This window comes from Morone saxatilis, unplaced genomic scaffold (assembly GCF_004916995.1).
Source record: "Morone saxatilis isolate NCDOM2014 unplaced genomic scaffold, NCSU_SB_2.0 Contig12, whole genome shotgun sequence".
Classification (NCBI taxonomy): domain Eukaryota; kingdom Metazoa; phylum Chordata; class Actinopteri; family Moronidae; genus Morone; species Morone saxatilis.
In genome coordinates this window covers 12,168,617-12,195,691 of record NW_023339674.1, presented here as the reverse complement: position 1 = coordinate 12,195,691, position 27,075 = coordinate 12,168,617, and the positions used below count along the sequence as shown (strand labels likewise).

The following is a 27,075-nucleotide window of genomic DNA, read 5'->3' as shown; positions in this document are numbered from 1 at the left end:
GAGGTGGAGGTGAGGGGGGGGGGCTGAGGGGTACAGTGAGGGGTGGAATTGTTTAAGATTTGCCTTGTGGCCCAATTGTTCTGCTGTAAAGGATCTTTGATTAAAGACCAGTAATGGGTTGGGTCTGTCTGCCTAGGAAGTAGTGCAAAATGGTTGACTTGTCTATAGGGGGCCAGTGTTACCCTCTGCTATTTTGGGAGATGTTTATGGTCTCTTGTGTGATGCCTGCTGGTCAGGACTTTATTCTGTGTACGTGAGTCAAAACCTTTTGCATTCTTGGTATGTAGCTGATTCTCTTACACAACATGAGTCACAAAAAAGTATAACATTACAAATAACCAGTGCTAAATGAGCTAAAAGGATCAGGGCCTCAGAAAAAGTAATAAATATAACTGTGCTCCAGAAATGATTACGCAAGATGAAGAACTGCTAGAATATATACAAGTGAGGTGGTATGAACACCAGCATGCAGCACCCTAAAACATACCCCTCTTGAGGTTTTAAAATCTTCTTTATAGAACAATGATTTTTAAATTGAATCTCCCAAGACACATAATACAATAAGCAAATAGCTACAGGGACGATTAATTAGCAAGTGTGAGGACTCTTATGTAAGTATACTATAATATGACATATTAGAATCCATCGTCTATGATTCTCCACTATATTATCTTGACTTGTCCATATTTTTCAGTGGGATTTTGAAGAGGCAGCTGCCCTGTGGAGTGAAGCAACGGCAAAACAACAGCACCCTCTACTACAAGAGAGTGTCTCCTCTCCAAGCATAGCAAAATGACAAATGCATTTTGCTCTCAGTTAATAATGTGATACACATCTGGTGCACTGATTTGAGGGGGTTAATAAAAAAGAGTGTAAACACTGACCTGTCATCTGTGTTGTCTTACTACACTGTAACTGCCTGTACTGCCTCTCTCTCATCACCTCGACTGTCCAGTGTTGGTACAATGATGGTGAAAATGGTTAATAATGATGGATGTTTCATTCTAGTTGCATTGTGCAGGTTCTAACATTCAACTACAGCTACTGTCACAACGCCTGTCCTGACTGCATTCATCAAGGTTTACAGAAAAAACCTCCCCTAATAAAACAATATTGCGCCCCTGCTGCTTTGCAAGGTTAATGGGTCATATCCTGTATTTTGCTAGTCCACCCGGGTTATCAGGGCTGGACTGGGAAAAGGCCCGGCAGAGCAGATAAGCACCAGACTAGACGACCAGGGCTCCTCTGTCCTCTCCATCATTCCTCCAACCTCTGTCCATCCGACCGCTCCGTGCTTTAGACGATGATGCTGGAGCAACAGAGCATGGGCATTTTTAACTGAAGGGACTTCCTAAGAACGCGATAACGGAACAATACAGAGATAAGAGCAAAGTTACAAAGCACATTTCCCTCCTCCCTGTTACATTTCCTCAAGTGACATGGCTGTCTGGGACAAATGACTGGGAAACAACTAATAAAGTGGAACAAAGCAATTGCTGATATCAGCAGTAGAAATTAATGTAACTTAACACCTTGTTTGGCCTGTAAACATGACACGGTTGGACTGGGAGATGATTCAATAATATTGTTTATTTAATATTACCAATAACATATTGAGATGATCTTATCTTATTGTACCAATTTGTGGTTTGATTAAATTAATGATTCTGAGTAAGCTGTGTTTAAAAACTAACAAGTTTTTGTTTAACATGTATAAAGAATTAGGTCTCATGTATTGTATAACACTGGAAATGAGTTGCTTTAACATCTGATTATTTTATGTGTAATTCTGTATATATTTGTCTTTTCATTAAATCTCTATTAATATTGTAATTTTATATATACCGTATATACTATTATCAAACCCTACTGATGTGTAAATACTTGTGGCATGTTTAATTCAGTAAGCATTTCATATATATTTATTTATGTAACTGTTTTGTCTTTAATATGTTTTTGATGTTACTAATTAGCCCACAATGAAAAGCCATTCAATGCTTCCAGCTGCTTAAGCCAATCTAATGTTGCTGATGGATAGGAATGTATCCCATGTGTATAGCTTGCTAAAGAGGCCTGAAATCTGAGATGCTGAATAAGTTAAACCATTACAAACATAGTGGCAGTTGAACTGGAGCTCATATTGCAAAATATGTGTCTTCAACGTTACTATTTATGTTTTTGTAAACCACCATCGAAACAGGTGTTATATATTATACAAAAGTAAATATTTTTCATCGGTATTTCCTAAAAGATCCAATAAACTAAAGAAAAAAGTGATGTGTTTGTACTCCATTAATGCCCTCTGGTGTCATGATGAATGCTGAGCTAGCATTGCTTCATCTCTGGGCCTCATCTCTGTCCCTTCTGAGACCAGGCCAAAGGAAAACAAACTGTGTGTCCCATATAAAAAGGTGGAATTCTGTTTGCAGAAGTGATGAAGAGCATGGATTAGCACATCTGAAGCAGCAGTGGGGAACAGGCCCTTTCTGTTTTTCTTGGCCCGCACGTCACTGATCGCTCCACTGCAGAGGACATGTAAGATGCCTGATGATTTAAGCCTAAAGGACATTTTGTTCACCTTGCATATTGGCCCAAAGGGGAGGAGGGAGAGGGGAAATTGTTCAGCAGTAACACAAACTCCTGAAAAGTTGCAGTGAATGAGAAAGGAATAAATCAGAAACTGAACGCTGATTAATGAGTACTTAGATGTTACTGAATAACTTTGAAAGATTATGTAAGAGTGAGTTGCTTGAGTACTTTGTTAAAGGGAGGCTCCCACTGGTTTGACACATAAAGATCAGCTTCCTTGTAACAGTCAGAGGGAAAACAGTTGTATAATAAAACCTTTAAAGTATAAAGAAATATCCCTGCATTATGGGAAATGTAGGATCTAGTGTTCCTGAAGCTTAACTCACAGGGGAGTGTACCTATGTTCCCCGGGTCCTATGTTCCCCGCTTTGTATGGGACCGGGGAAGACGGAACCCTAACCCTAACCTTAGCGGAGAAGTAACATAGGACCCGGGGGGGAACATTAGGAAGAAAGAAAGAAAAGAGAACAGTATGACGAAAGAAAAAGCCCCAAAAGGGAAACATCAATCGAGCAACGACCGAGCGTCACACAGGAAGTTATAAGAACATAGGGATGACCCCACTCACACTATGGACTAATTGTTGGGGATATTTTGTTCCCTCTGATACTTCGATTTTGACCTCTTTGGTTTACTCTGTACGAGTTTTATGATCTAGCACTTAAGGGTGCACTTAGATGTTTGTAAAAGTATTTAATGACCATGGCTGGATTACCTTTTAGTGGGCCCCAGGGCAACATGTGACAATATTAATTAAAATAATAAAACTAAAATTAAATTAGGTTTTAGACTCAGGGTCCCTCTACAAGACAGTAGCCTACCAATTGGAAGCTTTGATATTGTGCTTTAATGGTGTGTGTAACAGAGATGTTAACTGCTTAGCCTATGTCATAATCCAGTCATGAAATGACCACTTTCTTAACCAGTACTTCCTTATAATGTACTATTTTTGTCCCTGCGTCACACTGAGGTATAACCAAGTATGGATCATTATTATGACCTCACCATCATGTGCCATTTTATGGTCATTCAAAGCTGCCACACATGAGAGTGAGTGAGCCCTTTATGGCTGTATTAATAACAGGGTTGGGAGGGTCACTTTAAAAATGTAATCCAATACAATTACTACTTACCTATCAGTATCCATGAATCGCAATATTAAAGTAATGTTACTTTATTACTTTCCGTTACTTTTGCGTTACCTCAACACCAAAAATGTGAATAAAAACACACAGAGAAAAGAAATGTCAATCTGAAGTATTGATGCCGGTGTAGAAGATACGGAAGCGCATTGCATTCACTGGATAAAAAAAAAATAAGAACAACGTAACCTTTAGAAAAGAGAGATTTTTATCATCATACATGTGTATTTTTAAAAGAAAATATATATATTTTAAAATTACAATCCTGCTTAAAAAAAAAAAACAATTTCTCTTATATTACATATTTTTATGCATCCTGATTGTAATCCGTTACTCCCCAAGCCCTGGAATAATAATAATACCAACAATAATAATATTTACTTCATAGTGAGGAGGGGGGGGGGCTCCTGTGATGTCACTTCCTGCCGTCAGACAGCCAGTTCAGGCCAGTTCACTACCGCTGTAGTACTCAGTCTGTCCCACTGAGCTGTCAACACAGCACACACACACTCCTGCCCCTCTGCTGCGACAACATTTTCCTCTCAAACTTAGTCCTTCTTTCTCCTCAACGACGTTTTCCTTCAGATAACAGCTACTCTCGTCCCACTATGACTCGAAGGTGATCTTCAGAGTGTCCCGGTGGTTCTGGGTGAGTGTTATTCTCCAATATGTTGCTCTAACATCGCTGTCATCATCACCCATGTGTCAGTTGCTACCTAGCGCGGCGAGAGCTAACGTTAGCTCTCTGATGGGTGTGTGTGTGTGTGTGTGTGGCGAGGAAAAACCGGGGATGCTTTTCAACCATCGTTTCGCTTCAACCGGACCTGAAACCGAAAGTGTGATCACCAGTGAAAGACACATGGACGTTGCTGTGAAGCTGCTGGTCAATTAGCTGGCTAACAATGAGGCTTTGCTAACGTTAGCCAGCTAGCCTCCGACATCCAGCGACGTCTTCCCGTATTCCCAGATGAAGCTCTGCCTGGGGCTCGGAGCCATGATTCATGGTCAGCAATTGGGGATTTATAGCTTGCAGATGTAGGGATGTCGTTAATATAGGCTTGTGAACGATGTACCTAGCCTAAACCAACGAAAACACCACCTATATCACGATGGAGAGCTTTAAGATTGAAGATCTGTGGTCCATAATTGGCTTAAGACTTACTTTTCTGTCGTTGGGGCTGGTTGCTACCAACCATTGGAGTTACTTTTCATTTAGTGTAGGTAGTCATTTCATTTCAGTGAAGAATGCCATGGTTAAAGGCTGTAACTGTGTTCAGGCAACACACTGTTAGCTTTTCCCTCATTGCTCTTAAAACACCTGTCACTGTGGTCGGGTCTCCTGTGGTCTGCCTCACAGGAGGAAGAACTGTGGGTTTTGCTATTTCAGTGGGATTTCAAGTCAAGCTCAGGTTAATGAAGACACCAATAACTCTGAATATCATCATACAGGCATTAAAACCAGCGGCCAGAACTTGAGTTGAATGAGAACATTTAATTGACATACCTTACGTAACAAATGTCTTATTCACGTATAAAGACTATGCCTTTGTGTGGTTGTTGTACAACATTAAATCACCTGGATGTTATTAGCTGCTTTGCTACTGTCCATTTAATTCATGAGCATGAATATAACCAGTGTATCCTCTAGGATGGAGTTGGAAGTGGAGGAGAAGCACATGTCCTCTGCAGACAAAATGTGTTTTCTCCCTGCGCCAAGGCTTTTTAACTGCATGTAAGACACCAATACAACATAAATGAAATGTTACAAACAAATTGGAGTTTCTAAAATTGGACTATATACTGAGAAACTGACATAGAAGTGGGGGGTAATAAGCTGGACCTGTTTACTGTGGAGTCAGGTGTTGGCTGGCTGTCATTCATTCTTACAATTATTTAATTCTTAAAGGACCAGTGTGAAGGATTCAGTGGCATCTAGCGGAGAAGTTGCAGATTGCAACTATTTGACTACAGCTCAGCTTTCCAAGTGTGTTGGAGAAACTACGTTGGCCACGAAACTCGCAAAAGATGTGTTTGGTTTGTCGGTTCTGTGCTGCTGTAGAAACATGATAGTTCAACATGGCGGCCTCTGTGGAAGAGGAACCTCTGTTTCTGTAGATTAAACCATCTCATTCTAAGGTAGTGGAAATGTTTTCAGGTTATTATACACGAATGAAACCCAAGCACCCTATTTGTTGTTATTGACTTTCAGCCTTTGTTATGTGCTTTGTGAATGCATGTAGAAACTAGCCATCAACAAGAGTAACAGTAATTGGTGAAACAATGCCCAGCGTAGCACCAATAGACAGTATGAGAAAGTTTTTCAATCAGCGAGTGACTGGCTTACCCCCGACTGAACGGTCTAGTCACAGTAACCTGTACCTTGTGTTCCTGCTGCTACAGTAACCTAATGCTCACAATTTGAGGAAATTAATTCAGTTAATTGAGGATAAAGAAATATTAATTTGATTGAACCAAATCCTTCCTTTAAAACAGAAACCGATTGATTGCACGTTTTAGTATTTAGTAGAGCCACCTTTTGTCTTGTGTACAAGTTTTTGCACATCTTGGCTTCACTTTCAGTGTCAAATTGCAGGGGGGGCATGAGTGAACATGCCTTCACAATTTCTCAATTTAATTGAGGTCTGGACTCTGACTTTACCGCTACACTTTATTTCAGAATCTCCCACGGGCCTTCTGGGAAATGAGATATCATGTGAGTTATTTTCAACTGTTCCTGTATCTTTGACTATCTACCCTAAAGCTGGGACTGGTGAAGCACCAGGGTAGGAGCTGTTGTATGCACACTGTCTCTGATCCAGTGGCTCCTTCCTGTCGCTCCATCAGAGGTGCCCTAGGCCTCTTTGTGGACTCCCTCACAAGTGGTCTTCTTACACACCGACACACAATGTTTGAGGGTCTTTGAATGTCAACTCAAGTACGAAAAGGCCAATGTTAACAAAATGCGACGGCCGAATGGAATATTGCACAGTGCCTTTTTTGTGTTCTTCTGTTAAGTGGTACTATACAACCTTGTTGCAGATGTGTTTGTAATATTGCTTCGTCTTCATGAGGCTTTGTTCTCTCTTCGCTCCGATCAAACGGAGTCAGGGTGCTGCTAATGTTCATGTTGGGCCACTGGAAAAGCTCTGCTACACTGAGTGGAATGGAAACTTCATTACTATCATTGGTAACACCTGTGTTTACCCTACTGTTTTGTGTCAGGCTGCTGTGAAAAAGCTCTGTTGACATACCAGTCACAGGTGTCCAAAATCACTCGTCACACCTTAATTATACACGGATGCTCATTCAACTTTACACAACTTTTTAATTGTGTCAGGGAAAAGGGAATGAATGCTATTGTGAATACTAGTGTATTATATTTGTTGTTGATTTAGATACATCTGTGGAGATTTATTTTCACTTGGATAGTAAAGAGGCTTCGAATAGTTGTGCTCGTATTGCTTGTGGCTGCGCGCTGTCAGCGTAGATGTCATTCATTTTGCCTTCTGGTTGCTATTTATTTACTGGTATTTGTGCCACATCATAGTTGGCATACCCAGTCCACAGAAGGTTTCAGTAAACAAAGGATCAGAAAGGGATTGGGCTTTATTTAGCCATACCAGGTCAAATTTCAAAATATCCTGATTGATTTCAAGTTTAATTGTGTCGCACAAATAGAAATCATACAGAGCAATATTCATTGTCTATTCACTTTTCAGTTTATACATTAACAGAGACACTGGGAGTCTTCTATGCTGCCACGGTGAGGCTTAGGAGATAATTAGTTTGTGTGACTTTAATGAGAATGTGAACTTTGAGTTAAGAGGAGTGCTAACCACATACACAGTGGTCTGTTGTTGTTCCTACAGTCCATGTGAACAAAAGTTTCCCGCTCACACCTGTCCTTCAACCACACAATGTAGGATTCAGAGGTGATATGCAGACTTTTCTATATTATTTTAACCCTCGTGTTACAAAATATCGGGATGAGCTGGAACCACTGCCTGAATACAATGCCCCAGTGACGCATTTTGTGTTTTAGTGGTAAAATGAGTCATTTTCTTATCATAATTTAGCAACATTTGTGATAAATTCAAGACTTGTATGCACAGCAGTCGGAGAGATACCCAACTGGTGAGTCAACAAGTCTTCTCATTTCACAATTTGTTTAAGGAGACTATCCGGGGAATTTCAGCTTTCACTGACTGGTGTCTTTTTTGAAAGCTTCAGTTAAAACTAGAGCGAGTTGAAAACAGTTGAAACTTAATAGAAAAATCAATGACAATTTTGTTAATCTCGTATTTAATTAATTTTGATGTATTCATTTGTTTCATTTGTTGTCTGCCAAAGCTTCATATACCTATTTTGAAAGATTAGAGCTCATGATAAAACAGCAGCCTGAGAGAAATAGTGATTTGAATGTGTGCCTATTGGATTACGCTTAATTAGGCATGCAAAAGAAAAACATATAGACTTGATTTGTAGAAAAAAGTTGGGATTGGTAATTGGCGTGAGACACAAGTGTATGTCTTTTTAGCTTCACATGGTTAGTTTTTTGGGGTTTTTTGCTTGAAAAATGACTTGAATGATTAACAGAATAGTTGCTGATTATTTTTCTGTTAATCAGCTAATTGATTAATTGACTAATCATTGCAGCTCTACCATGTACTTTAAGTGGCTCCTTCTTCTGTTGGTATTAAGTCTACTAATAAGAGATTAGCCAGACTGTTTCAAGATCTGTGTCCGTCTGCTTTTTATTATGGTTACTTTGTCCACTAAGTCTGATAAGGCCTGTCCTGGGACCAGGTAGCAGTCTGTGTTTGTGCTTTGCTTGCTTTATACTTAGACAAATGTAGAAAGTTTGACTTGTGGAAGCTTCTGGATGAGTTTAATTGTTAAAAAGAACAACCTTTTCACAGTATCTGGCGTCATGTGAGCACCATAGAGAGTTTACCTTGCTTAGTCCATGATCAATTCATCAATTCCTTAACTCTGGATTCCCAGAGTTAAGGAATTGAACTTGCCTTTCACCTTTGAACTTTGTTCCTCTCTGTGAGAGAGCTTAAGGTCTTGTCCAAACTGGATTTGGAAGCAGTGTAGTCTCCGTTTAAGAAGCGAGGCGCCAATGTTCCACAGACCTTTGAGCCAATGCCTCAGGACTTTTCACAGGTGAGCTTTAAGACAGCAGCCTGTGATGGAAGGCCTGCCAGTGTTGATTCAGAGTGGAGATGAGAAATATCCTGACATGGTAAAAGTCCTCTCAGCAGCCCAGCACTGTTTGGTGCGGGAGCCCCAGAGCAGCGTGACAGAGAAACACATCTTTCTAGTGCCGATATAGCGGTTTGCCTCCAACAAGACCAGGACAAACTACGGGCCCGCATCAATGGAAGTGAAATGAAACACTTCAAATGAAAATAGAAACAACTGTGAAATCTGACACCGTAACGCAAACCTGAGAATGCAGATGGACTGAGTTCATTGCTGATCGAAATTCCCTAACTGATTGAAATCGTAGTGTAAGTCAGTACTATCTAGCATCTCACATATTTGTTTTTTTATCATTTGATTTGAAGACTTTACTGATAAGGCTTTGCACAGCCAGATTTTGTCTTTAAATCTCGTACTGTCTCTTTTCAGTCCGCAGTCCTTGTGCAAGAACAGTTTGACTACATCCCTAAAGATGTTGGCGTGTGTTGTCAGGTGCTGTCGGGACATGTACAGAAGTCGTTCACAGGTTTTGTGAGGTGTCCCACTCCGCTGGCTGTAACTCGCCCTTATCAGCAGCTGTTTGGACGATTCAGCATGTTGAATTGCTGTCAGAGGCAGTCTTTGACAGACAGCTGATGACGGCGCTCTGGACGGGTCCCTCCTTAAAATGGTACTCCTGATGATGATCATGGAGCTGCATTTTTACATTACTCTTTCAAACACCTTGAAAAAAAACTGCAAAACCGATGACACCACAGTTGCCTTTGACAGCACTGATCCATCTGGCATTACAGCAGTGACGCAGCTAAACACTTGTTGAAGAGTCTCAGTGTTATTTTTTTCTAGTATCAAAACAGTATGAGACTTCTAAAATCTCACCCTTATGCTCTATATGCTTATATGAATCTGATGCATCAAAAAAACCCTCAAAAGCATACTTTTGCTTTGAAAATAACTTTGAAGACTCGTATTTGTTCTATTAGCTTGTAGCATGATATCACAGTACCCCACTGTTTGCCAGTTTCGGCACTAGCAGCGAAAAGGTATCCTCTGCCTGAAAGCGTCTCAAGTATCGGGCTACACAGGAACATGAGATATCTCAGGGCCATGTTTGATTGAGATCAGGCACGGAGGACACTGAATTATATTTATTTCCCTCACTTATTCACCTATTGTGTGATTGCAATAAATCATTTGTATCTTTCATCTTGGTTTTCCCTACTACAGATAGGACACTTAATTTGAAGTAAACAAACTTTGAACTCTTAAATGTTTTTGTGTTTCTTTAGTCCTCTATGAGAATAAGCTGTCTGTCTCTCTTGAGGATGTTGGAGAGATGATGGAGAGAGAAAAAAGTGAAGGCCAAAGAGAAGAGACAGGCCAGAGAAACTAGCTGACTGAGTTGTTCACAGTCTGATAACATTGCTGGGAAGACTCCAAGAAGGCGTTGTGGTAACGTTAGATAAACTGGGGCTTTTTATTTATTACATATGACAGCAAACGCAAGACACGGCCTCTTAGTAACTATTATACTGCAACCTGAGCTTATCTACACACTTTATGGCTGACTAAATGAATGCAAACCCCTCACACTCCAGGAAATACTCTGACAACAAACCTGCTGGACTCCACCTTTCTTAAAGGGGAAGCCTCGGACTGTAACACACAGGTCCAGTCATGTGGCTGTGCTAACCAGAGATGGAGAAAGAAAAATATTGCACGGTGTATATAGTACGGTGGGGTTACAACAGAAGCCTTTTCCCCCTTCTTCTTCTTCTTCTAGAGCAAACACTGAAACCAATTAGTTTATTTGTTGTTTTTTTCTCTTTTTGTATATTTAAAATTGCTCTTTAATAATAATAATAATTAAAAGCAAAAAAATAACTAAATGAATTGATGGAATAATCAGTAGAATACTTGATTACTAAGATGAGTGATAGCTGCAGCCCTAGAGAATATGATAAATTGACAGATTAATTGAGATTGAAAATAATCGTTATTTGCAGCCCTAATCTGTTACATCCATATAGAAGCATTTCTAATCCAGGGTCATTATGTACCAATAAGCTGCTCAATGAAGTAAAAATGTGTTTTGATCTCTTGCACAGTGGCAGTTTTTCATAGACTGTCAAGAAATGCCAGTCAGTTAATCCAAGAGCATGTGGTTTGACTTAAAACTCAGCGCACTTTTGATCTGTAGGATTATTGTTTTTTTCCCCAGCCCTTTCCCTCCATTTTTGTCCTCATAGGTTTTTCACACGATTGGAGCTCACATACAGACTCAGTCCTTGGGGATCTCTTTTTGTCCTCCTCCACTCTCTTGATCCCATGTTTCCCCATTAATCATAGTATAGCCTGTAATGTCAGCAATCCTTGTCACTAGGTAGTGATCTAAAGTGCGTGTGTATGCCATCTCAAAACATACACAATATCTGATGCATTTTAAGGACGATTCTCTGGATTAGAGGTGTGGATGTTTGGGTGCATCGATAGGTGAGTTTGACTAGGTGATGCATATTTCAAAAAAGGTTGAACAGAGTTTAACTTTTGAGATGCAGGAAACTATCCATAAACTGTGTATCTGCCCTGTTTGCCTTTTCTCACTAATTATGAAACTGGAAGTGGTTAATGCCACATCCTACAGGTTTGTATGCAACGTAATATAAAATAGAAAACATTTTCTCCCGTGGCAAGTTGTTAAGAGGGAAGTGTTAAGTTATTTGTTAAAAGTGGCCGAGGAAGAGTTTTTAGCTGTTCAGACAGCAGTGGAAGGGCAGGTGGTCATAGATTTTCAGTGAGGCCGGTGGCCACAGTGATAAACAGCTTGATTGGCCCATGATGGGGAACAAAGCTTGGCTATTATACCCCATGAGTAGGAGGGGAAGTGATAAAGAAAGCACATTGAGTGCAGTTCATGATGGCAACAAAACACTTTTTCCTCCAAATGCTTCCACGAATTATACACTTCTGTCATTAGGTCATGGCTCATTGTTCACTTTTTCCTTTTTTGTCTGTGTGTTGAAGAACAGGACAGAAAGGGAAAAGAGAGTATGTCTGGTCTTGGCTGTCCTGGAGTTATTTATTTGTGTACTTTTGCATTGCTCATGCTCAGGTTCTTGTGAAATATGTTGTGTCTGACCTTCTGCAAATGGCACAATTTCACTCAAAGTGACTCAAGTGATCTTAACTCTGTACAGATAATAATTATGAAATTATGATATTGAGACACTTTGTTATTCCTCCTACCATGCATGTACAGAACCGGAAGCAAGACTGTCAGATTATGCTAAAATTGTCAAACATTTTCTGGATCCAGCATTTCAGATGCCATAGAGATATTGTGATGGACATTGAGAAAATAATCACCAGATTAAACAATGAAGAAAATATCTTTGGGTTGTAGCCTTAGTCCCACAGTTGTACAAGCATTTCTTCTGTGTATGACATGTTTGTTAAAGGTCCATTTGCTAATGTAAATCAGCGTCGGTTGAAAGCAGCAGATGAATTGGAGAGTCAGAGAGCTCATGGCACAAGTCAAGTAAATGAATTAATTTTGTCTCTATATTATCACCACATAATACACATGCCAATGGGTGGTATAAAAGCTATGTTTGATTGTAGAACCAGATGTTCTTTTGGACTCAAATAGCTGTGCATGTTTCGACCTGTTGTGGTTTGATAAACATACTCACTGGATTTCTTTTTAGACATCATAAAGTTTCTTTCCAGGAACACTGATGATCGTCATGTTTAATCTTGTAGTTTGAAAAAAAAGTCAACAGCTTCCTCATTTGTTTTTTTCCCAAGCCAGCTTTTGCTTATTAATACAATAGCAGACTAATCAAATCAGAGACAACAATGTGGCTTTAGGCTGGGCTGGAGAAATCTATAAATATCTCTGAAGTCATGCTGGCTCTTAGAGGCCCTACCAGGGTCGTGTGTTCTCCAGTGAAAACACTGGTTTCTGCTGTCATCCTTATATTCACAACAGGAGGCATAACTCTGTTGTTGCTGTGCAGGTTTTTGTTTGTTTGTTTTGCTACTGTTTTTTAGTGGGAAACAGCCAGCTGTGGGAGCATCTGTAATTAAAAATGGATGTGGTCTCCATTTAATTACCCATAGGTGATTTCTGAAGAGACATTTAGAAGCTCAAAGTGTGGTGTCTCTGGCCGGCGCCATCTTGGCATTCTTGACTCCGCCGTGACATACTGCGTGGGTAGAGCTGAGGCTGGTTGAATGAAGCCTACTTACTGAAAACAGCTGCCTGTGACGGCGCCCACCTTCCCTTAATTATGCATAACTTTAAGCCTAGATATAATTTAAACTGGTGAGTTATATGGAAATATATGGAATATATGGAAAGTTGGACATTTTCATTTGGGGCCTTATGGAGATCGACCCATTTCTGTAGCCACAGCAAGTGGCCGTTTAAGGAACTGCAGTTTTGGCACTTCCATGTTGGCTTCATTTACACAGAGGTTGCAGCTTGGGTGGGAGATTTATTATATTAAGTCATTAGCATTGGGCCGGGACAGGAACACCAAGCCTCATGACTGGATTGGAGTCAGCAGCAGTCATCTGACAGTTCTTTCATATACTGCAACCTCAGCATGACGTCATGATTGTTTTCTCATAACCTCATGCAATGCTTATCATGTTGATACCTGCAGTACATAGGGTCTTCACTCACTGTTGGAACTAGTTACTTAGTTTTGCATTGTGCTGTTTACTTCAAACGGCGCTTCAAACAAAACCCATTTAATTTCTCTTTTTCTTTTTTTAAAAAGGATTAAAAAAAAAGTTGTTTCAAGTAGGGGGGATCAGACCAAATTAAATCACCATCAGTGGTCCAAATGTGGTTGCCATGGGCAACTTACGTTGAACAGATTTTCATCATTGGTGTTTCAGGGGAAGTATAAAACACGTTTCCATTATCTTGTTGCATCCTTACTTAAAAGAGGGTCCCATCTAGTGAAAATGTACACCAGTGAACACCTTGGTATGTGCTTTTACACAAATTCTTCTGCTGCAACTCAATACACATTAACCATTATTGTTTTTTCCTTGGGAAGATATGTTACTGTTTTGTAAAAACTCTTTCCCATTTAACCTGCTGTTCATCATAGTCAATTTAGTGGAAAGACCTGAGGTGCTGGAAAGCTGTATTTGTAATGTGCATTTATTTTTCTTTACCCCCCCAGGGTTCCAGGTTGGTGTGGTGAGAGAGCAAGCTAATTGCGGGGAGGAGGACCGCCTGGGGCATCGTGTCCCTGGCTCTCAAGGTAGGACAACCCAACCAACTCGAAACTGAGCTTGAATTAATTATGTTTTTTCACCAAAGTGTTCCCAATCCCTGCTCTACACAACACAAGTGCACCTGAATGAAAGTATAACTTAGTTTGTCTCCAGCCTGAGTTAACATGTAATATATTGGTACTTAAGGCGTAAACAGAGTTAACATGTCTTGCTTCTCAGTCACCAGTTAACTTTGGCCTGTTGTCTGTTTGGAGCCTGTAATTATGGAACCCTGCCTTATCAACAGATCATTTTATCATAAACAACTATGTTATGGTTCCAGTGCATAGGCTTAATACTTCTCAATCCTTTTTGGGTGCTGTTTTCAGTGGTGTGTTATCTGTGAGAAATACCCGGACAGCAATCATGCAAAAGAGTGTGTCCATGATGCACTGGTGTCGGTATTTCCAGTCTTTGCAGAGATTTGGGAGGGAATGTTCTTGTTACACTGCACCCACAGCCTAGCGCCGGCCAGGGGGCTGCTATTGTAAAATAGTAGGAAGGGCTTGGTCCTAAGCAAAATATCCCGCTGTATGCCAGAGAAAAAGTCCACCCGGGTGCAGCTGGCAGATAAAATCGGAGTGTGGGGGGCAATAAATACAGGATCAGTGGGCGTTGTAGGGTGGTGGGGGCAATAGCTTGGTGGCCCTGTGGGCACCGTGCCCTGACACACCATGCCAGTGCGCCAGTGACAGCTGGTTTCATAGTGTTCAAACTTTCCCTGCGTTTGCGTCACTTCGTGTGGTTTTTGAATATTTTTTTCTTTGTGTGTGTGGTCTTTCTGTTTTGTGTCCCCTTTACATTTGATGTAAAAACTTGCTCTGCCAAAGGCATGTCTGTTTTCAGTTCCCCAAGAGGCCCCAGTGACGTCCTGAGTGTGCCTGATTGACCAATTGATTACCAGCTACAGACCTTGAAGCCAGTAGCCTAATTAACCTCTCTGTCATACTACTTACTCAGTTTGACTTTACACACATCCAGCTTCACTGTTTTTCTCTCAATACTCAATACAATACATGAGCAACAGAAAGGCAAATAACCCTGCTGTAGTTGACGTCGACAGACAGATTGTCTGCAGCCTAACTCATATTTCCAAGCACCTGTTCATCTTTTGACCTAGGTGCCCCTCTTAGTCAATATCAATGCACCAATCACACACACACACACATACACACACATAAAGTGACAGCATGCCTTCCTTGGCAGCTGGTTAGTCCTCTGGGACAACTGAGAGGAGGAAATGGGGATGAACTTGATATTGGGTAACACACAAATCTGATGACTCAGCTGGTCAGTGTGTGGGTGTGTGACACTCTTAAGAGATAATCTCAGGTGTTGTGAGGTATAGCAGCTGTCCGGGAAGAGCTGTGCATTCTTGTAGCTCAATGAACTACTGACCTCTGTTAGACGTCCTGCACTTTGTATCCACAGACGCTAATATCGTCCTTTATTATAGCTCTTTACCCACAGACAGTTAAGAGTTCACATTTGGGTTAAACAGGTTTTTACCAGAGTTAAGACAAACATTTTGATCCCTGCCTACTGACTAATATTAACAGCTCAAATAAGGTTGCATTTCACTCACTGAGCCAATGCTCTTATAAACAGCACAAACAAATTGTCTTTACCGGACATTTTAACAACCAGATCAATTTAGCAGTATTGTTGTTGAGCTGACTTCGGTTGTTATTGTTTTATATAAAAGACTGCCTGTGATTTGTTATATACTGTTTACTGCTGAGAAACATCTATAAATGGATTAGACAAAACTCAAAATATCATATTTTGGATATTGTAATATTGTCAAATACATCGATGTGCAAAAAAAAGGCTCCTGCTCAGACAGTCCTATATCTTTGCTGTCAGTTGCACGCAATGAAAAAGTTGGAGATGCACCATTTCAAAGATAAGATAGTAAGTCATTTATTAAACAAAAGTAACTGTAAACATAACAAAACATCAGTGTAGGGTGCACTGGGGGTAAGAATTGTGTGTGACTGTTTTAAAATGCATAAAATAAACCAAAGGGAACCAATGAGGAACACCTTCACATAAGAGAGAGAGAGAGAAAAAAAGAGGGCCTGGACTGTATAGGCTGGGAACGCTGGGCCCAGGTGTTACCAGAAGGCACGGATGACCAACCTGTCAACAGTGAGGTGAATTATAAGAACACTGCTGAACAGGCAACAGCAAGGGTCGCCACAGCTAATATACTGAATGACACCACTCAACATATTGAAGTTTTGAGGGTGAAACTTTCAAACGTCAAACGTGGGTTTAATGCAAATCAGTAGGTCCGCATTATAGAAATGTTATGTGTAAGAGGACTGTATGATAATCTAGTCCTAGAAAGTCTCACCTGTCTCACTCCCGTTCAGGCCCTTCTCCCCCTTTCTCTTCTTGGGGAGAGGGGGGGATCAGTCCTCGTTGGTAGAAACGTGTTGTGCAGCAACAAAAACCTTTTTTCATCCATTACAGTTTAGTCACTATGTTACCCCAAACACAAAAAAACTGATCTCTCTTCCAAATGCAGGTATGTTAGTAAAGTATCAAGTCAATGCAATTTATTCCAAAACAAATGTCTTAATATTGAGATTATGAGTAAATGACGAATGATTGTTAATTGTTCAGTATCCTGGAATAAGCACATTTAAGCAGTTTGCTCAGAGATGGTGGTGTCTTTCTTCTTCATTCAGAGAAGTTGCTTTAGTTACTTAAAATAATGCAGTCTTAGATTTTAGCGTGTTAGTCTTAAATAACCCGTTTCATGTGTTTGGGGTGGAAGCAAGGCTGGCTAATCCGATTTCAAGGGTTACCAGTGCCACCCAAGTCACTCCTTTCCTTTCCCCCCCAGCACTGTACCACTAGATTTTGATACCAGATTACATAGTAATTGGCTGCACAGTAATGGTTCCCAATTCTTTCAGTTTATAAACCTCAACTATGAAGTTATTTGTAGTGCATGCATGAGTTAACTGCATAAAATAAAAACAGTGAATGGTGATGATATGGGTTTTTTTTCTTTTCAGGCTATTTTGCATCATTGTATAATAGAGAAAGCTAACAAAAATGTTAAGTGTTCATGACAAATACACAGCATTTTCCATACAATGCTCTTTTGAATCATATCCCTAGAAAGCATCTTGTGACCCTGCCTGGGGTGACTGACCCTCTGGTGTCGAGCCACTTTTTTGATAGGCTGTTGTGGAGCTGAAACGTTTTCCCACACTGTTCTCCCTGACATTTTGTCTGTTGTGTTTGCAGTGACTAAGGGAAGGGCTTGGCAAACTGTTCTGCAGCATGGAGAAGGAAGACCTGAAGGTCCTCAACAAAGGGGAAGAGGAGGAGATGGTATGTCTATTTTTTCATTTTACATCAGTGCCAGTGTCGGTATTTGTGCTTTCCGACTAATCAGACTGCACCCTCTTTTCTCCCTCCACCTTTTAGGAGCTGCAGGGCTACCGTCTGTGTCGTTGGCGGCTGGCCCTGGTGGGCCTCGGGGTGCTGTGTACAGGGGGCTTCCTCCTCCTGCTGCTCTACTGGATGCCAGAGTGGTGCGTCAAATCCACCTGCACCCGTACCACAGCCCGTGATGCCGAAGTGGTATTGATGCGCTCCACGGTAGGTTGCAAGTAGAGCTGCAATTATTTATTAATTAGTCGATCAACAGAAAATTAAACTGCTTGGGTATTTGATTAATCATTTAATTTTTAATTTTAATTTTGTTAAAAATGCTAAATACTCAGTGGTTTCAGTGAATGTTTTTTTTCCCCCCACATTTTTTGAACATTTTATAGACTAAACAATTAGGATTTTGAAGCCCTTGTAGTAAGCTAAGCTGAGGTTTTACATTTAAACTATTTAAATTGTTTGTTAAAAATGAGCTTGTTACATCAGGCTCATGTGGTTTTAAAGCTGTGAGCGAATACAACTGATGTATTGTAGTAGCACAGTAAATACATTGAGACTGACTGATTCATACAGACAGTCACACCAGCAGGAATGTACAGATAATTTACCATGTGTCCAACAATGTGTCCGTAACATTCACGTGTATGTTTGTGTGTGTCCGCATTTCTTTCTCTCTGTGTTGGTCTCATGCTCGTCTGCATGTGTTTGCATTCATCCTTGACCGTGTTAGGGTCAACCTTCAACTGTAAACATTTAGCCACTTCTTAAAGAGGCTTGTTTAGGAATAAGAGTTTGGTTAAGGTAAGATGGTCTGAAACACCTGCCAAGCACCAAATGCAGCTCAGGATTTTAAGGTGGATACATTAGGGCTGTATGCTATAAATATTTGACAACAGACCAGTTGTCCTGAAAGAAATGTACTAAAGACAGCAGAATAAATGTTGATATGTAGTTAGGAATGGAGGGGCAGTTGTGGAGTTAATGACTGAAGGCCCTTAAAAGTCTAGCACTGCAACTTTGTTTGTATTTGTTTGGCTAGGATGAGTTCCGGCGCTGGTTCCTGGCCAGGGTTCGAGTGATGCTGGCCCCGGGGAGCAACCCCTTCCACAGCCTGGAGACCCAGACCACCTCCCCCTCCTCCCCTTCCTCTCCCTCCTGCCCCTTCTCCTCCCTTGCCTCTTCCCCTCTGGCCAACGGACATACCCCTCACCCCTCCGATGGCAGCACCGCTCAGGAGCTCATCAGAAGATATGCCGAATACCAGCCCACACAGGTAGGCGCCCCTCTCCACAATATACTGGATTTACACACACACACACACACACACATACACACCATTGATGGCAACCCTAAACTAGCTGTGAGACTGGCAACCACCTATCAGTGGATGTGTTTGAAAGTTAGTAGATGGGTTGCCATTTTTAAATGTGTAATTTGACTCTATTTTTCTATAATTTACGTTATGATAGTGGTATATCAAAACATTTAAAACCTAACACTCCCTCAGCCCTTTTTCTTTGTCTTAGACACATGCCTTGCTCCCCTTGGCAGTACTTTTCATTGACCACATTCCTTATGTTAAACCTTACCCTCACAATAAACAACCGCAGTACAAATATAATGTAATTTCCTCCACTGATCCATTTATTCAAATTTACGTAATTGGCATTTTATATGGTGCAAGTTGTCAAAGTGTTTCACTCGTCATCTGTTATTATCTCTTATTTTTGTTCTTCCTTTTGAATTGACTTTGTTTCCTGCCTTTAAGGGACAACAATACAGTAAGGCTGACATGTTTAAAAAAAAAAAAGTCTAATCAACTTTGCTTCTTCCCTCTGTCCCTGCCCTATTTTATTTCCCTCAGATTCGCTATTTTACCTTCCATAGCACAAAGTATTATTGGAACGACGAGATGCAGAACTTTGAAGTTTTAAAGTAAGCATTTTTAACGATCTATCAGTTTTGACTTTCCCTTACAGTACGCTTAAAGGGGGATTAAATCAATCTGGCAGTATGTGGACAGTGTAATAATTTAAATAAGTAAAAGGTGCAAAACAACCCTTTACATTTGCAGCTTTAGATATATTTAACTTGCATTGCTTGCACTGTTATTTTTAATTAAAAGTCGTAAAAGAAAATTGACTTTGTTTCCTGCTTTGACCTACTTTACCTCTATAGCGGCATGGAGGATCTGCAGGTCAGCTGCTCCACCCTCCACTCGGAGCACAGTGCAGGCCTGACCAGGAACCAGCAGGAGTACAGGTAACATCTCACGTGTCTGAAGGACAGGCTGCACAACTTCAGACAGCCAGGAGTAGGGCCATATTATTCTGCTGTATCTAATCACTGAAATCATCTGGTAATATTGTTTAGAATGAAAAGCTATGTACTTTTAACCTTATTGCTACATTGTTGTGTAAGTGTGCGTGTTTGTATGTGTTTAGATATGAAATATGAAGGTCTGGTTTACAACACTTGACTCATGAATGTCTCTTTCACCTCTTGTCAGGAGACTGTTCTTCGGAGTGAATGAAATTGCAGTGAAAGTGCCTTCTGTTTTCAAGCTGCTTATCAAAGAGGTGGGGACCAGTTTGCATTAACAGAGGCAGCATTTTCTTTAACTCAAAGTTTGAATTGTCCTTGAATGAAAGACACCTTGTCAACTTGTGTGTTCATCCCATTTTCTCCCATTCCAGTTTCTTATGCCAACATTAAGCCGATGCCTGTGATATGGCTTTTGGCATACATTTTGGTTGGACAAAGCAAGCAGTTCAAATATTTTAACTTGGGCTTTTTGAGAGTAACAATTTTAATTTATTTCTTTCACAATTTTCTGACATTTTATATGTCAAACAATTAATTATTTAATTGGACATATAATCTTTAGCTTAATAGATGATGAAAACAAATTGTTATTTGCAGCCCTACTTCCAAGAAACGGTGCCTTCAAAGGGTGTGGAGATAACGATTATTTTTCATTATCAGTTAATCTGTCATTTCACCTGTCATAATTTTCTCGATTAATTGATTAGTTCTTTGGTCACTCTTTCCCAAAGCCCAGGGTGACATCCTCACATGTCTTGTTTTGTCCACAACTGAAAGATATTCCGTTTACTTTTAGAGAACACAAAAGAAACCAGAAAATATTCACATTTGAGAAGCTGAAATTTGATAATTTGGACATTTTTTTTTCTTTAAAATGACATTTAATTAATCAATTAATTGATTATCTTTTTTTTTTTTTTTTTACCATTTCCCAGCTCATAGATATAGAGACCTTCCCATTTTTTTGTCCATACTTGTTAAAGGAAAATATTTGGGATATCTACTTTCTATATTTCTACAAGAGAAGTGCTGCGTGAGGGTAAATACAACAGTAATGCTCCCTGCAGACAAACACCGTAATGTGGGTCACAACTCCCATTGAAATAACTCTGGTAACATTACCCAGTGGGCATGTGTATAAAGTACCATTCTGCCTCAAGCACTTTTTATTATACACTTAATTACATACCATTTATCATTCCCTTACACCTTAAACACTGCTAAAGCATGTGTACAAAATGTAACAATACTAATAGTTACATTATTAAGTGTACATCTTATAAATTGGACATCTCTGTCTCCTTTTTTCTCTGTTTATTGTTTATGTTCATTCTCTCACCTCTGTATTTGCCACACTAATCTCTCTCTGTCTCCTCCTGCAGGTCCTCAACCCTTTCTACATCTTCCAGCTCTTCAGTGTGATCCTGTGGAGTGCCGATGAGTATTACTACTATGCTGTGGCCATTGTTTTCATGTCGGTCATATCCATAGCTACCTCTCTGTACACCATCAAAAAGGTGAGCGCCACAAAATATTCAGACTCTTTTCTCAATACACATTTTTTTACTTCACTAGCAACCGGTCCTCAGGATGCTAACGTTGATTTGTCCATATTATGTCAAAACGTAAGCTTTTATACAAGATATTTCATAATCGAAATGTTAGCCATGCCGCCTTTTAAGACTTTGATAAGACAGCATGTAAAGTTGGGCAGACACTGTGTGTTTGTATCTTATAAGTTGTGTTAACTCATACTACTCATACTATTAACCTTTCTGCGCAACCAGAACCTGCAACTTTTATGTTCAAACTTATACACTGTATATTTAAGACACAGTACTGCAACTACACAATAATCTAACCAATGGACTAACTATAATAATGTTACTGGTACAGCCTCAGTGCTTAGGCAGGTCATGTCAGACACACTCGCCACCCTGCTCGTGTCTAATCCAGGGTTTTTAGGATAGCATAAAGGCTCATCTGCACACGGTCTGCTGCCCCTGGCTTCATGGTTCCCAAACTCAGACGAAAACACCCTCACACTCACACAGGTATCGAGAAACTGTCTTAAGTTTTTCATCTGTTTTCTGTGTTCCTTTTTTCCAGCAATACATCATGCTTCACGATATGGTGGCAGCTCACAGTATTGTCCGTGTGTCTGTATGCCGAGCCAACAATGGTTTGTCAATTTCTTTTTTGTTTTTGTGTTTTTTTTTCCTTCTTTTTTTTCAGATTGGCTCATGTCATTTAGTCATTTTAATAGTAGTACACACCATGTATTATTATATTCAGTTTCCTTCTTTTCTAAAAGAATGCTTTACAAACCAAACCTTACAGTAGACATTTTACTGCTTCTGTGCTGGGACAGACTCTGTTACACAGTCACCCTGCTTTGGCTGTCCTCCAGATGGCTCTTAGGCAGACAATGCAGATTGAGAAAGAGAGAGTGTCAGACGGGGGCTTGATATTATTTCCATGAGTTGGCCAAAGTTGGCCAAAGTTGGCCAAAATTAAACTAAAAATTAAACATTGTTGTGGATGAAGGTACACCACATTTTTGTTTATACAGTTATTTACTGCACTGGCCCCTGCTTGTGATTACTTAGCTTGTTTCCTGCTGCCTAGAGAAGCATGAGTAATGAGAGATGTGCTGAACAAGAGTCTGGGGCTCTGACACACAAAATATCTATTTTCTCACCCCCCCAATCCACCATCTGCTACTGTTGGCTCATTTACACACTTATCACCTTTCTCCACACTCCACAATAATTTTTTTATATTTTATTTTGTTACTCACACTGCTCTCTACCTGTCTAAATTTAACACACTCATTTACTTTCTCCACTCCTCCATTGCGCCCCTCTTACTGGAAGAAATCGAAGAGATTTTGTCTACTGACCTGGTGCCCGGTGATGTGATGGTCATCCCCAGCAACGGGACCATCATGCCATGTGACGCCGTGCTGGTCAGCGGCACCTGCATCGTCAATGAAAGCATGCTCACAGGTTAGAGCCAAAATCTGAATATTTCTGTCTGAGCACAGGACCAACACAATGCCTTTTCTGTAAATCTTCAGTCTTAACATCAGTCCACCACTCCATCAGGTGAGAGCGTTCCTGTGACGAAGACCAACCTCCCAAACCCAGTGCCAGGGGAGAGGGGGGAGGAGACTGACAGTGCCTACAACACAGAGGAACATAAGAGACACACCCTCTTCTGTGGCACCAACGTCATCCAGACCCGCTTCTACACTGGCGAACTGGTCAAGGCTGTGGTGGTCCGCACAGGTAGGGCTGTGTGTCCAGGAATATCTATTCAGATGTGCTACTGTGTTATCATTTTACCCACAACTTCTCATAACAATTTCTTTACACAGGTTTCAGCACAGCCAAAGGCCAGCTGGTGCGCTCCATCCTTTACCCAAAACCCACCGACTTCAAGCTGTACCGTGATGCCTACCTCTTCCTGTTGTGTCTGGTGGCTGTGGCTGGAATTGGCTTTGTCTACTCTATCGTCCTCAGCGTCATGAACAAGGTAATCTAAAACTGAACTAAAGAGAATTTTGCCCACTAGGGGGCAGAAACATAACAAAACAAACTCAGTAACAGATGCATGATCAGTTCATCATGTTTTTTTTTGGTGACATGTTAGTAAAGAAGACAACAGCCCACTTGAGTCCTATTTCTTGTCATCTGAAAAGTCTGATACTCACTGACTGGTGTTTTCGCCTTTCCAACAATAAACAGCTTGTTAATACATTTCTGAGTCACTTTGTGCTGTAGAACATGAACAGTTTGAGACATTATTTTTCTAGCCTCTGTAACACTTGTTGTATGATTATAGAGTTGTTTGTAGGATTAGCATCAGACTTAGAGGATCAGCCGTTTTGGGACCTTGCTTTGGGTTTGTTTTTAACATGAACAATCAGAAAGACTTTGCTGTACCACACTGTTCAATTCAAGTGGCTCTCAACAGCTTATCTTGGGAAATGCCACATATTTGACTCTCAAACCTGAATTTTAGCAGCCCTTTTAAGTGTGAGTGAACTGTGAATCCATACCAGTTTTAGGCGTGATGATTTAAATCAGGAGAGACATTAAAGTTAAGTGATTATCAAACATGCAAAAGTTTCCTGAGTTTTTCTTGTCTGCTTGCGGCAGGTGCCAGCTAAGACCATCATCATTGAGTCGCTGGACATCATCACTATCACTGTGCCACCGGCGCTACCAGCCGCCATGACAGCAGGCATTGTATACGCCCAGCGACGCCTCAAACGTATTGGAATTTTCTGTATCAGTCCTCAGAGGATCAATATCTGCGGACAAATAAATCTGGTCTGCTTTGACAAGGTAAGTGCTCGTGGTTGTATGACCGCTGTTTTTGCTCTTCAAGTAGCAGGCACTAACCTTACATATCACTCATATGAGGGAGTAACAACAGATGTTACCCAAAATGGATTGTACCTGGCTCTAATTGTGAGGCAATAAAGATGTTTTTATGTTCATTTGATTTGATTCAAACAATTTATTTATTTTATTCTACTTTCTGTATACTTGCAGACTGGAACTCTGACAGAAGATGGATTAGACTTATGGGGAGTGCAGAGGGTTGAGAATGGCAGGTAAGCTGGTCTGTTCTCTAATCAACAGGTCAACAATAGCAAACATGGACCTCCCACTTCTTCAATGCATTTTGACTGCATGTGAAAGAAGCCTTAGAAATCTGAAGTCATTATCTTAGTTTAGCCATTACTGAGCGCATGTTGCTTTTCTGATTATCTGGTCCAAAGGAACTAAAATATACTGGAATGTCTTGTCAAGAAGGTCTAATTTCCTTCATTTCAAATCCTTGCGAATGCTGAAATCTCATAGAATCACAACATAATTATCCATATGCCCAAACAGCTCAAGTTAAATTGTTTAGATACCAGAAGATACTAACAAAATCAACCATTGTTTGCTCAGTAATTCTTACAATTGTTCATCAGATATTTTAAAGTGCAGAAATATTGAGTTATATGATTATTTAATTCCCTAAATTTAGAATAATAGTTATTTATTGTGTGGTTAATTATGTTAAGAAAATGATATGCATATTTCTGTAGCATGAATCTATGGTATAAATGTAGCCATAATCATATACCTCCTATTTCTCCTGCCTCTCCAGTTTCCACCTGTCAGAGGAAAATGCCTACAAGGAGAATCTTGTCAAGTCCCAGTTTGTGGCTTGTATGGCCACCTGCCACTCTCTAACCAAAATAGAGGGCCAGCTGTCTGGAGACCCGCTGGACCTCAAAATGTTTGAAGCTACAGGCTGGGTGAGTTGTTATGTATTTATACAAGAGCATAAAGTTGGTCAGGGCAGCACAGTGGAAATATAATTAGTCAGACCACCCTTAAAAAGGCATATGGGGACAAATAGCTACTTGGAATCTGTTTTATGTGTGGGCCAATAGAAAGAGGAATAATTGATTTACTATATCAAATATATTTCATTAATAACATATTCTTGATATCACTTACATTCCATTTTTCTAATACTAATTTTCTCTAAAATCTTTGTCTGTCCAGATTCTGGAGGAGGCCACTGAGGAGGAAACATCTCTCCACAACCGTATCATGCCCACTGTGGTTCGACCCCCAAAACAGCTGTTGCCCCCTGAGCCTGCTGCATCAACAGAACAGGACATGGTACAAACAGCGCAGTTGTTCAACTGGAGATGTTTTATCAATACAAAGACTGAAATTTAAATATAAACAAATCTATCAATCTGATGATATTAATGAATTATTAAAGCTGGAGTGTGGTCTTGGCCATAGTATTATTTATTCTCTGACTTTTTTTATAGTCTGCCTACAAGTTGACAGAATATTGGCTGTAATTAAAACCAGCATATTCTTGTGCCTCAATATAACATTAATAGACACTACCTGCATAACACAACAGCAACATTATTAATACTCTGAATGGTTGGTTTATTTGTTTCTCACTGACTCATCCCACTCTACTGTTTTCTCACTTTCTTATTCTAGGAACTGTATGAACTCTCGGTAAGTAGCCTGCTTCCATTTTGAAAATGTACTCCTAAGATTCCTATTTTTCCTTCCGAATGAAAAGTTCAGATTTTATAGAGCAGTAAAATTTTACATAAATAGTGGCTTTCTAATAATGATGTTGGCCAGTTCATGTATATTTAAATGTTTTAAGTTGACAAACTTGTCTCAAAAAGATATATTATAAAATTGTAAATAAACTTGTTTATAGCTCAGTTTCAACATGATGATCTAATCTGTATACGTGTCAGGATCTTGTTAACTAAGCAATTAAATTACCAATTATCCTTCTAAAAGTAGTAATTTTGTAATTAGTAGCATTTTCCATGTTTTCATTTGTAGCAGTAAACCAAAAACATGAACATGAACGGTAAAGACTGTCTTCTGTTTTTTTGTGTGTCTGTGGGTGTGCATGAGCAGTCAGCGTATGAGATTGGTATTGTGCGCCAGTTTCCTTTTTCCTCAGCACTCCAGAGGATGACTGTGGTGGCTCGTTTGCTGGGGGAGAAACGTATGGATGCCTACACAAAGGGGGCGCCAGAGGTGGTGGTTAGTCTTTGCAAGAAAGAAACAGGTGAGGTGTCTAATTACTATAACTGCTATAGTGGCGAACGGCATTGAAAGATATGTTTTACTGGAGTCGATGGCAACAATGCCCTTTATCCATAAGGATAACTTGTGGCAGGATCATCACTTTATCATGATCATACTGATGAGGTGACGATGATAGATGATAAGGACAGAGGATTGTTTGGCAGTTTATTGCAGACTTCTTCTTCCCACAGTAGAGCTTTAGGTAACCATTAATTAGTCCTAGAATTTGTTATTATCAAAATTATCTCAAAAACTGCTGTATTATGTTTTTAGAACGGAACAGTTACTGTGTCACCAGTGCTTATTAAGCACTTTATGAACACTTGTGAACCATAAGGTGTCGGAGCAAGCTGTAGAAGCCACCCTGTTTATATAAAAGTTTGTCATATCATTTTTTTTTTTATATAGAAGTTTGACGTGTCTTCTTTATTTGCTGCCCCTCTCTCTAACTTATT

At 40.1% G+C, this 27,075-nt stretch overlaps 2 protein-coding genes across 4 annotated transcripts in view; both read left to right on the top strand.

The window, feature by feature from the left end:
• tmem44 (transmembrane protein 44) overlaps window positions 1–883 on the top strand; it is a 6,484-nt gene extending 5,601 nt beyond the window's left edge. Inside the window, exon 10 of the mRNA XM_035653132.1 lies at window positions 695–883. Within this exon, the coding sequence (XP_035509025.1) occupies window positions 695–796 (102 nt within the window). The 3' untranslated portion in view covers window positions 797–883. The remainder of the gene's footprint in view (window positions 1–694) is intronic.
• A 3,330-nt stretch (window positions 884–4,213) lies between these two features.
• The window catches only part of atp13a3 (ATPase 13A3), a 34,371-nt gene continuing 11,509 nt past the window's right edge, over window positions 4,214–27,075 (top strand). For 2 of the 3 annotated variants that reach the window (XM_035653131.1, XM_035653129.1), the window contains exons 1-19: window positions 4,214–4,380; window positions 14,141–14,221; window positions 17,499–17,585; window positions 17,682–17,855; window positions 18,685–18,918; window positions 19,510–19,580; window positions 19,824–19,907; window positions 20,155–20,224; window positions 21,353–21,487; window positions 22,080–22,152; window positions 22,847–22,978; window positions 23,078–23,260; window positions 23,350–23,507; window positions 24,134–24,322; window positions 24,533–24,594; window positions 25,140–25,290; window positions 25,544–25,663; window positions 26,006–26,023; window positions 26,447–26,600. In XM_035653131.1, coding sequence (XP_035509024.1) covers window positions 17,535–17,585; window positions 17,682–17,855; window positions 18,685–18,918; window positions 19,510–19,580; window positions 19,824–19,907; window positions 20,155–20,224; window positions 21,353–21,487; window positions 22,080–22,152; window positions 22,847–22,978; window positions 23,078–23,260; window positions 23,350–23,507; window positions 24,134–24,322; window positions 24,533–24,594; window positions 25,140–25,290; window positions 25,544–25,663; window positions 26,006–26,023; window positions 26,447–26,600 — 2,059 coding nt within the window. In that variant the 5' untranslated portion in view covers window positions 4,214–4,380; window positions 14,141–14,221; window positions 17,499–17,534. Of the gene's footprint in view, window positions 4,381–7,633; window positions 7,866–14,140; window positions 14,222–17,498; window positions 17,586–17,681; window positions 17,856–18,684; window positions 18,919–19,509; window positions 19,581–19,823; window positions 19,908–20,154; window positions 20,225–21,352; window positions 21,488–22,079; window positions 22,153–22,846; window positions 22,979–23,077; window positions 23,261–23,349; window positions 23,508–24,133; window positions 24,323–24,532; window positions 24,595–25,139; window positions 25,291–25,543; window positions 25,664–26,005; window positions 26,024–26,446; window positions 26,601–27,075 lie in introns of those variants that run through there. The other variant, XM_035653130.1, reaches the window with a different exon arrangement.